This window comes from Mastacembelus armatus, chromosome 14 (genome assembly GCF_900324485.2).
Source record: "Mastacembelus armatus chromosome 14, fMasArm1.2, whole genome shotgun sequence".
Taxonomy (NCBI): Eukaryota; Metazoa; Chordata; class Actinopteri; order Synbranchiformes; family Mastacembelidae; genus Mastacembelus; species Mastacembelus armatus.
Genome location: NC_046646.1, coordinates 8,833,145 through 8,845,551, shown reverse-complemented (window position 1 = coordinate 8,845,551; position 12,407 = coordinate 8,833,145). Strand labels below are relative to the sequence as shown.

The window sequence follows — 12,407 nt, the reverse complement described above, 5'->3', positions numbered from 1 at the left end:
CTTAGGTGTCCAGTAGAACAAATGACACAGATATCTTGCAGAGAAACTGAGCCTGACTTAGTAATGGAGGGCAAGACAGGCTTTCAGCCTTTAATCAACTTTAGATGAGGCAGAAGGAAGCCTTCATCATGTTGTGCCTTTGGGGAGTAAGGCAGGACATAAAGAAGGCCAGTTTGATCTTGATGAGCTTTTTAGGGTGTCAGAGCTCTGCTGAGATGAGTTTTCATGGGGCCTAGGCATCCTGAGTGGAATGCTTTCAGGTGACACTAATTGCTCCTCCACCCAGTTAGCTGTCATAAAGAGAGAAAATTCTGTCTGCCATAAGGATATGTTCTCTCCAAATCCTTCAGTGTCATGATGAGGATGGGAGAAAATATGAAGAGGAATCAGGAATGCATGAATTTAAATCTATGCAAAAATGCACACTGCAGCAAATAAACTGAGATGTCAAGGCCCAAGAGGCAGCTCGGAAAGTGAGGCTGATTTATCAGAGAGCAAGAATCTCATCTCATGAAAGTGTTTCAAATGGGAAGGGCCTTAATGTCTGCTTCATACTAAGCCTCTGCAAGGAAAAATAGTCAAAGATAATGTTGGAGAAGATAGCTATTATATGATGTTAGCATTTCATGATCCCGTAAGCATAAAATGAGACATAAGTGACAATGAGCAAGTTAGTATTGTATTCAGCCCCTGGCTCTGGCACATTCTCATTAACATTCAGCTTTTGCTGATTGGTGAGGATGCATTGTTTTAGACAGCAGGGCAAACAGGAAATGGCCTTAACTGTTTTATACAGAGGTGAATGTTTAATTAAGATAACGTTTTTCATATAATGAGCATGGGAATGACTCTCTTTTTGTATGGATTTATCAGGAGATACACAAAAACACCAACTGGATGTGCTGTACCAAGATTATTCAAATTTGAGACTTAGAGATACAAGGCGATGAGGTAGGTACACTACCAGCGTGCTCCACTTTATAAACCAGAGGGTTTTATCATAGTAATGATGACTGCAGCTGGTGAGTCCAATGGCTGTTGATTTATTGCCCCCAGCAGCAGGGTCATTTAATTTCCATGTATAGTGGGATCATTTTGGTTACGTACTGCTCATTCTGCATCTGCAATGGCTCCTGTGAGTCGGTGTAAATGTTCATTGCAGAGCACCACCAGATGTTTTCAACAGTAAATTATCCACGAGAGCCAAACTCTGTGGACAGTTAACTGATACTGTGTACTTATGGAAAAATTAATAAATGAGTGAATAAAGATTACATGCCACATGTAAACAGTCTAATTTGTTTGACTGATCATTTATTTTAGAGCACCAAGAGAAACATTTTTTTCCTGTAAATTGCCTTTAGAGATTTTGTTTTCTTTTTTTTTTTAGAGTAGACAGTAACTCTCTAATTGCATAGCACAGATTATTTCATTTACTTGATATGTGGGATCCCGAAGTGACTCTAGTGGCAGCCATGCCAGGCTGCTTTCTGTTTGGATGTGATAAGATGGATCTTCATTTATGCTCACTGTTCACTCTCATAATTTAATACTGCACCACACTGGAAGCTCCTGTTCTACAAAGGTTATTGAAAACACTACACGGGCAAGGTATTCACTCCTGCAATTGCTGTTTTCTTCTGAAACCTTTTCTATTCTTATTGTAGTTTTGAGCCTGTCCATTGTACTGTGGCCTTGCAGGGTGGTCCTGTCATTAATGTACTTTGATTGAAAGACAGTGGGTAGAAGGGAAAGATCATCCTATCTCCTCCAGTCCTCTCATTTGGACTGGGCTCGGGAAATTTTGGAATAATATTGGAACAGTGGTTGAGAAAAAAGAAACACTTAAAACATAAGAACTCCTTCTTTAAAACCTTCTTTACTCGGATTGTTTGCTCAATGCTTTCATAAGCCTGTTAAAAAAAATATAGACAGACATCCTTTGGTAAAACTATATAATAACAAACACAGAATTGTGAGTAGTTAACGAGGGACAACTGAAGAATGAAATAGGAATGAATTTATGAGTAATCCCTGAATTACAGAGAATCAAGTAATATATGAGTTACTAGAAAACATCCTGAGAGATGCTAGTTTAATAAATCAGTAGGGAGGGAATTTCAATACAGTAACAATCACTTTCTTAAATTATTTTCTGATTAGTGATGCAGACACCTTAAAAATAAGTAAACAAAATACATTTTCAACAGAAACAAAGGCAAAACAAAAAGAGTGAGTTTCTCCACATTAATTAATCACTAACAACTAATGAAGAATGTGGTTCTTCTACCAGTTTACTGATACTTATAAACTAATAACTACCCATTCATTCATTAATATGGTATCTTTCAGTCTGTTCTCTAGTAACTTATTATTATCTAGTACTCTAAGTAAGCATAGATTTGTTTTTATTTGGGAACTACTCATTAACACTTAATTAATTATCAGGTCTTCCTGATTCATGCCCCAGTAACTACTCGCATTTTAGTGTACAGTATTGTCAAGTGTTACCATTTCTTCTGTAAAAGCAATACTTAGCATACTACTGCACATTATATAGATGGCAACCTTTAATAATGTTGCTGCAAATGTGCTTGGTCAGCCAAATCCCTGGTCCCCTGATTGTGCCTACTGAGGCAGAGATCCCCACCAGGAGTTACAATAAACCTGCTCTCATTACAGTCCGCAACATGCTTGTGTGTGCATGCACACACAAATACATACATGGAATGTGTGTGCCTGTGTGTGAATGTGTGAATGAGACAGAGACAGTGACAAAGAGGTCCCCTTGGGCTTTTAGCTGCGGCAGTGGGAAAGATAAGGTAGCCTGATGTCCCCTGACATGGCCAATGATTCATAATTGAGGCAGGACAGCTGTTGCTGGCTTCAGTGACAGGTCCCAGGGAGGATGAGAGATGATAGGGTCCTCTGAGGCCAACTATCAGTCCAAATGTTCAACGTCCACTGTCTGCTCACCTGTCCTTCATAAGTCGTCCTAGTTTATTTAAACCTAGTGGTCACAGACTCACAATTAGTTTGAGCATTCTGGCAATATTACAGATGGTGTACTGTACTGAGGTGGAAGCAATACCAGGTGTTGTTTTTAAGAGTGTAATATGTGGTTAGCTGGTGTACTTTGTAGTGTGTTATTCATTAATTCAACATTAAGACAAAACAAAAACCAAAACACATCACAGAGTAATAATTCAAGCAAGAGAAATTACAGGCTTAGGTCTGCTTTTACTTTATCTCAATTCCCCTCAGAATGCAGTCTGACTGGGAAAAACTATTTAATTTTGCTTACATAACTATAGGCTTAAAAATGTTCAAACCTTCTGTTCTTTGACAGTATTTTAAGTTGAAGCTACATTTGCAATGCAAACAATTAACCACTTACTATACTACCGGTCACAGTATAGATGCAATTTCAAGTTGAGCCTTCTTGATCTAAATTTGTAAATCAAATTAAAACTATGGTTAGTGAATTTGCAATTCCTAAAACCTTGAATAGATAAGCATGAATACTTAATTGAAGGAAAATTACTGTGCTGTACTGTAGGGTAAATTTTTGATGTTATAAGATGAGCAAGTAGCCTAAGTAACCTGATTTGCAAAACATCCAAGCCCCCCTTATTAACTCAGAGACAAAGAGACAAATAAAAAAAAAAGAACTGTGCCTAAGGCTTTGTCATTGCTGTCACCCTTGAGAAAAGGGGAAACAGGGATTCTGAAATCATGTGGCATTCCTTTATTACTCACTGTGATGCTGCTTTTTGCATCTCTTTTAACAGCTACCTAAGCTGCACTGACAAACCTAGGCCTGTATTAAAAATAAACACAAATAATTTGTCACACACACATTACATTCGAGTGAATGCTGTTTGACTATTTGAGCTGCTCTTTGCTCTGTTTTCCCAGTTTTTCAGAAAACCTACAGAGCGGCTGTGTGTTTAATTCCAATTGTGATAAAAATCAGATCAATAGAAGTGGCTGACCTTATGGATCACTCCAAAAGAAGTCACCTCCAAGCTTAGTCAGACTGTCCATTAGCCTCTCTGCTCTTATTGTCAGCTTTCCCTCAATTGAGTGACAGTTAGTCATCGTGACTAAATTCATTTTGCTGCCACTATGCAATGCACACCTCCTGCCCACTGCCTCAGCTTTTCCAGGCTGATGCACTAACACTCTTGCACACATATTACCTCAGGGACACCAACCTATGGAGGACAATCTTTTTTCTGCCTGGCGGCATATCTGAGACCTGAGCCCACTACCTATGACAGCATCAGCTTTTAGAACATGACATGAATTATACTGCTGGCTGAAACAGATGTGGTTGAAATACCTTTCATAGTGCATTTGTTGTTCAAGACCAGAGTGGGTCCATTTTGGATCTGGTTGCAAGATTTATTAGGCACTGAGCACTGATGTTGTATTTTATGTTGTTTTATTTCATTTTGAATGTACTGTCTGCGCTGGATAATCTCAGCTTAGTTATGAATGTCAGCTTTTGAGTTTGAATTCTAAGTTATCTTACAGTTCTTACCCAGATTTACTGAAAATGTACATGTTGTCCCACACAGTGCAATTAAAACACAACCCCAAATCAAACTATTTCAATCATTTAATTAAAAAGAAAATAATCAAAGGATTTGGATTTTATTTTGAATGGATAAGAAGATTCAGTTCTGGATTAGATTTAATAACAATCCCTAATGCTATTCAATACCTCCTTACAAAAACAAGTGGAGGTGAAAGGTTTTTTATTTTTTTATCATTCAGAATACGAATCATGAATTGCTGTTGGATTAACATACCTCTTTTATGATTCTGTGGGGAATGAATCAGATTTTATCAGTACTTCATGCTCCAAGCTAACTACATGCAATCCTCTTGAGGTTTCCTCACCAGATTTAGCTGCAGATGCTGCTCAAACCTGTTGAAGACATAAAGAGCTTCTGTCAGACTATCCTACATATACAATGAGAACAACTGAGCCGATCATGTAGCAAACAATTAGAATGACCAGACAAATTCTACAATTACTCCTGTCAAACACAGTTGCCATGACTAAAGGCTGAGTCATAGCAACTGGACTTCGATTTTTTTAGTTTGAATTGTTTCACCACTAATCCAAGTGGCTTCTTCAGTCTCACACTGAAGAACTATTTTTTTAGAGCAACATTATTTAACAAAATCTGGCTTTAAATGAAAACAAGATTCCATCTGGTGTGAAACGAGACATCACAAGTCAATATTTGTGTCTGCAATGTGAATTTTTAATGTATTTTTATATATGATTATGGAGTGTTAGAGTTAAAAGTCAGTGTGGATAAAATAGAAATGTGCTCATTCTTGCAGTGCTAAATACAATGCACTATTACCTTTGGTAATTCTGCAATGTGCTACTCTACAAAGACCCTTTGTAAAGGGTAACTCAATCAGTGAACCATTTTCTAGCATGACATACATGATGCACATGGGTGCAGCCATAAAGGCCTGAGTGCATGGTCTCTTTTTATTTTAGGTCCTAAATGTGAGTGTGCTGGAGGGAGAGCAGGTGACAGTAGAAGATACGGGTGGCAGAGAACCCTTCATCCTTGCCAATGAGTCGGTCTTGATGAGGGGTCTCATCCTACGCAGCTGGAGTAACCAGATCTCCATCCATTTTCGTAGTGACCAACAGGACAGCTCTGGATTCCTCCTGCTGCATTACCAAGGTAAGTCAGTACCGCTGGTGTGTTTGTATCAGATTAGCAGCATTCAGCAACATTTGCATTGTAAGAAACCTTTATGTACAGAAATACAAGCAAGAAGGAATTCTTCTGCTTTGCCGCTTATAATGATGTTAGTATGTTAATTGGTAAGTCAGGTATTTAATTGAGTTATTGTTAATCAGTGCTTATTCATTCGATTAGTGGAATTGTACAGTGGCAGTCATTAAGACAATTTAGCGGGCCTGGGAGGAAACTGCATAAAAAGCCAGTTAGGCCAGCCACTGTCCATATCATACTACAAAGTTCCTGCTTATTACGTCAGAGAGAATAGGATTCAAGAACATCTTACAGGTGAACTGGGTCAAACTGTGGTAATTTTCTGATATGGCCAGTAACTTCTAGTAGGGCTGGTAGACCTAGATAAGTAGAGGTAAAGGCCAGATAATTAAGTGGGCTCTGGCATTCAGATGAACCCAGTTAAGACTAAGCTGCTTAGCTTTAATTTATGTAAGGTTAGTTCAAAGGTATGGTAGGGTAGGTTAGGGCTAGAGTATGGCATCGACTGCCATGTAGCCCAGCAGATTTATGACAGCATGGCCTGATGTCGACTGCAGGGCACTGGTACTATATGTCAACGAATAATTCAACAACAGTCTACTGGGCTTCCATATGAATGCTCACCCAGCTCTTAATTTATTTATACATATTTACCTGTGTATCGATCACTCTGTTAGGAGCCTAAACTGTCATATGCAGTGTGCGGCATCTCTGTGGTGTTATGGCTGATGAGTTAGGAACTTGGGTGTGGCAGAAAGTTGAAATGCAATTAATTCTTTCAAGCTGGTTCTGTGAGCACTGAATTCCTCTGAACGTTGCAACAACAGAGCATCAGCATGAGTGATTGCATAAAACTACAAAACGTGAGTCAGTAGCAGCAAACCCTTTCAGTAGCAATAGTTACTCTAAGTTGATGGTGAATATGATAGTCCATAAATTCTTCCCTCTCTGTTGCTTGTTTTTTGCGTGACATTGATCTTCCATGGCCACAACAATGTCTGTTTATCTTAGCAATCACATAAAGTGTCCACCAATTACATGCCCCATCGATTTGAGTTGATGGTTGAAGCTGGTGGACAAAACATTCATTCCACCACATTACAGTGGCACTTTCATCAGCTCTAAAATGAAAGCGGCTATCAAAACCCTGTCACTGGCATGAGATAAATGAGCCCATCACTGCTGGATGTGAGAATATCGTTGTGTGGTCAGGCTGAATGATAATAGCGAAGGGTCAGTACAGATCATACATGGTGGTGCAAAGATGGGAACAGATGGTGACAAATAGTTGAAATATATTACACTATCAGATGTACGCTTTTCCTCCTCTTCTCGTGTTGGTATAGTAAATATGCCTTTGATGTGAAACTATTTTTCTGATTTGTTTAAATAATGGGATACACACCCATCTGTGGCCGATTAACTTTTAACTAACCCAGTGGTTGCACTGCATCATGCACCTGACACTGAGGGGCGTCTGCAGACTCAGTTGGGGCACTATATTTGAGACTGATGCCCGTTGTCATGTTGTTCATTGATAGTGGTGGCTGCTGCGTGGTTCGCAGCATACTGTTTGTGACATTGGCTCAAACTGCTATGTAAGGAACATGAAGAATCAAGTGGTTCCTTGCGTTTAAAAAACGGGGATAAGACTGATAACCAATCAGATAATTGTTAATAAGTTGAATAAGATATGTAGTGATTTATTACACATTCATTTTGATGATTTATTAGAGGAAATAAGGATGCCCTGAATTAATCTACAGATCTGAGATTGAAACTAGCCCAGGCATGTATGACTATAGGTGAGGTTTTGGATATAAAGCCAGATGCTGCAGGTGTGGAATTCAGAATTCATTTTCTTATGCTCCATATTTTGAATTCCAAATGTGATTACAACCAAGATGAGACTCACAGCAGGGACAATATTTTGTATGTAAACATACTCATTGACAAACTAGGCTATGTGTTGTTGACAGCAAGTCCCCCAAATAATTTATTGCTACATCCTGCTGTTTCTGATTCTACAGTAGATATCCATGGGCACTCTTATTACTGTATAAAACCCTTATAAAACACTTTAACACAGACAACTGTCTGTATTGTAATTGCTGCCAGACTTAGTAGCATATAAAAACACATTGGTTGTATGTCCACCAAACAACCAGTTTGATTTAAAGTTAATGGGACAAATTTAGTTGCACTAATGAGATAAAATGCCTTGAGCAGACTACTTGAAGATTAGACATATTGGAGACAGAATATATTTTAATTTGTGTTCCTCTCCTTGATAAGCAGAGTATCACCTTGTCCTTTAAAATGGGCTGTGAGAAATGTGATTGGACAAGCGTGGAAAAGGAGACAGAACTGTGGAAAGATGGATCTCAGCTCATGGTAATTAATATCGGCTGTAGGTTGGGTCTGTCTGTGGCAGACTGATGGATGCCTCTATAACATCAGCAGTGGGCCTGACACTTAACTGTTTATATGTAGGAAGTGGGAATGTGGGACTGCAGAAAGGCTGCAGAATGTCTCTGGACATTGTTGTCTGGACATTGTTGTCTCAATACACACATTACAAGTATTATGAGTTTTTACTGCCTCCACTCTCTATTCAGAAATAATGTCCAGTTACAGACACTGCAGCTACAAAATATTTGCATATGCATGCAGCTAACAGTGTGTACATATATAAAACATTTAGTTTAGTGCATCCTAAGAGTAAACAACCTTTTATGCATGCAGTCAATATTTATCAGTATTTATCAGTTTAGCATATATAAATTTCCAATTGTTTTGGTTAAAAAAAAACATGGGTAATAGGTTTTTAAAATTTTGTATTTATTTTTTTACTTTATTTATTTACTACTGTTACTGTTTATGTTAGTTACTTAGTGTTGTATTTTCTGAAAGTGAAACATTCAACAGACTTATTTCATTATTATTTTTGCAACGGTAAAATCCATATATAGACAAGAAAAAGCATCTTACAAATAGGTTTACTAATGATATCTACAGTTATTAATGATGCATTTTTAAAAAGAACTGATTCAGACTTACCTGTTTTCTCTACACAATGACAGCATTTAAACTGAGAGAGATATTCTCGCATTTTATTCAGCGATCTACTTTCAATATGTATGAAGTTGCTTTTGTGTAGCAAGGATTGGTTGCAACTGTAATGCCTAAAACTCAATTACAATGCATGCAAGCACACTGAAGATGCTTCATCCTAAAGTGTTAGCAAATATGGAACAGGGAAGTGAAATCTCTACCATTCCTCTTAATGAATACTGATGAGGTAATTACAACACTGGCATATGCAAAAGGAGTTTTTGGCAAAAATAATTCCAGTAAAAGCAGTATTCAGCCTTTTTTAACAGTGCAGTCCAGGAATTCTATGATTTATTTAATAAAATGGAAATAATTTGCATGTATGAGTATTCTAAGTACTAATATTTAAAACATTAACATTGCTCATGAACATTTACACTCCAAGTCCATTTTACTCCTAGTTAGAAATTGCTCCATTTGCCTGTTTGTATTCAGTTGGCAATAATCATCATCTTATAACATCTAAAGGTTAGTCTCAATTGTAATTTCAGAATTTAGTGAAACACAGAGTGTAATCAATGGCATTGCTAATGGCAGTAATGTTTTACAGAGATTATTGATTCGCAGTGACTAATAAAGTGGTTTGACAAGTGAGGTGGCCAGAGGACCTCCGCCACTGGCAGTGATCCACCATCTGCCACAACTTCTTAGTTGCACTGATGAGATGCTGCCTCCAGTCCAAAGTTATTTCTCTTTAATAGACTTTATTGAGTAAATGACCATTAAAATCGAGTTTTTAACCCAACCACATAAATATCAATAGGCCATATCATGACAGAACATTGGTCTGGCTTTCTACAACTGAATCACTTTCCCAGAGACAACACTATTGATCTTTCTGTAAAAGGTAATGCTTTGGTGCACAGCCAAAAAGGCTTGGATACCGTGTCACACGCTCCCACAAGTCACCTGCTAACTGCAGGACTGCTGTCATATCAGTGCATCGAAACAGCTGACTGGATATGATTAGTCATCAACTCGAAAATCTCCTGTCATTAAATATAATAACAATCAGACCTACTTCCATTATTTTTGTTCTGTTTCCTGCAACCCTATTTCATTATCTCCTGCCCTCACCTCACCAAGTTTGAATCCATTCAGCTCTATCGGAGGGGACACTTGAAATACAACAGTGCAACAGTTTATTAGGTTTAAATTGCAATGCACTTTATTTGTTTGCCCAAATATGGTGGATAACTTGCTATTATCAGCTTTCTCTCTTTATCTATTGTGCTCTAGTAAACAATATTTGCTCATTATTGAGTAGCACACTCATGAAATAAACACATAAAAAATGTACATACAACAGAATAATGCCACTAGTGGGTGAGTGAATATAGGAGTTGCTCCAAGTGTTTTCAGGACATGCTCCTTTCCTTTAAATGATTTCCAAAAGTTGATCTTTACTGACAGGCTTAAGAAATCCATTAGTCAATCCAAAAATACAATTTCGTGGGTACTGGTTCATATTTGAAAAAATGACACAAAGTATCCAAACTTTAGATAGTTAAGAAAGGGCAGGAAGAAATATGAACAAAAATAATAAGAGGCAGGACAAATCCATTGTTGGTTGCACAGATAAGAGTGCAAGAAAGAAAAGGAAAGCAAGGCAGGAAATGTTCCTCCTGAACCCCTGTGAACAAGTACTGTGACAAAAATAAAGTGAAAAAAAAAAAAAACATTTAGGACACGTCCAGATGGGTTATGATTATATATTGGTTATGACAAGCTACATACGGTATAAAAACAACTTTAACTTTCTAACTTTAAAACTGTGTCGGTTAAATCCCCAAGGCTAGTTTCCTTTTAATCTTTTTAAGGACACCTTTTTTTTAAACACAGTATTAGAAGAAAGTAACATTATGGTACTGGTACTTCATGTGAAACATTGCAGCATTCCTTTGTGTGTCCTTTGTTTTGTTAAAGGGTTCCTCAGATCCATTAGAGTCATTGGATTCATCAGATTCACTACTGTGGCCAGTAGATGACCACAAATAAAGTTAATGTAATTCAAATGTACACATTTACATATAACTTCTTTTTTCTGTGGTTTCTTTATTTTTCATTTTGAACAAAAATGCCAGTTTATCTTAGTTTTCTTGCAAAACTGAAGTTTCACCCAATGTGACTATTTATTCTTCTCTACAAGAAGACAATGACTAAAGACATAAGCTCCACATCTGTTTCCTGTGGCCCTACAGTACCATCAGCTAATCTTCCTGGCTGCCTGCACCATGGCTCTATTATTTGTAATGGCAAAACAATCAGACTTTATGGCCCAGTACCACATCTACTGGAATGGAGGCAGCACGTAATTTAATACTTCAGGAATTGGCTTCACAATTTTTGCCTCCAGCTCTCCCGCTGCATGCTCAATAGGGATGTAAATGCTGCTATGATAATGGCAATAACTAGGTTCATTGGAGCTAGTGATAAACTAGGAATTGAATGGATGACCCAGGGGCAGTGTACCTCGTCCCTGTGGCTCACTGATTTACTGCAAAAGAATGGCCCGTCTCATTACGGTGGAAACCAGTGGCTTGTATAAAAGAAAAACCTACAGCAGAAGTCAATAGATTAAAACATAGTAGATGGGGGTAGTTTCACAAGACTTTATGGCCATTATGTATTTAGGGCTGTTTTCCCTCGAGTTGAAGATTGAAGATTGATAGAATGACATTTTAGTTTTATGAATAACCAATTTATTGTCAAGGTAAAGCTAGAAACCTCACTAAAGTGGTGTTTTCCGTCTACAAATGACTAGCTGGAATAAAAGCACTTCAAATATAACTTATCGCAGAGCATCTAATATTTTTGTTTGACCTCCACCTGCTGAGGAACTATGTGTGCAAAAACATTCAAATCCAATTTTTTCGTGGTGTTCAAGTACATGGACCAACAAGACTTTGTATGCAGAATCCTATTGTCCCCTTTTTTTTGCATGTGGCTACTGCTCCTGCTCTAAAAGTATGAAAACTGACCTTTTACTATTTCATTAAAGGGCCAGTGTCAAAATCTGTTATGAATTGTTGCAGATGGTGTTCATCAGGACAGAGTCTGATATGTTCAAAACCACAAAAAATAAGCCATACTGTGTTGTGACTTTATATTTCTTGAAATGCTGATCAGATGGTGACATTCCTCTTCACCGGTTGATACAAAAAGTGCTTGTAGTAGTGTCTTTTAGATGTGATTTAAACAACAGCAACAAGGTAAAAGAAAAAAAATACACCAAACACACCTAGAACTATGCAGCCATAAATTGCAGTAATCTATGACATAATTCTGTAAACAGCAAATAACCTCCATCATATTATCATAAACACACACAACATGGCCCATGCCTGATTATTGTCATAATTACTTTGAAAATTGCAAATGTGATTTTGAAACCTTTTCATTGGTGTTTTCATTGGTGCTTTGCAGACACTATATTAAGCTGAAACATGACGAGCAACTTGCAAAGTTGAAGTAATGTTGCAGGCTTTAAAATGTTTTTGTAATTTTGCTGCTGCACAA

General features: G+C 37.6%; 1 protein-coding gene across 1 annotated transcript in view; it reads left to right on the top strand.

Moving 5' to 3' along the window:
- The window catches only part of LOC113143164 (seizure protein 6), an 80,269-nt gene that overhangs the window by 49,042 nt on the left and 18,820 nt on the right, over nucleotides 1-12,407 (top strand). Inside the window, exon 4 of the mRNA XM_026328640.1 lies at nucleotides 5,528-5,720. Within this exon, the coding sequence (XP_026184425.1) occupies nucleotides 5,528-5,720 (193 nt within the window). The remainder of the gene's footprint in view (nucleotides 1-5,527; nucleotides 5,721-12,407) is intronic.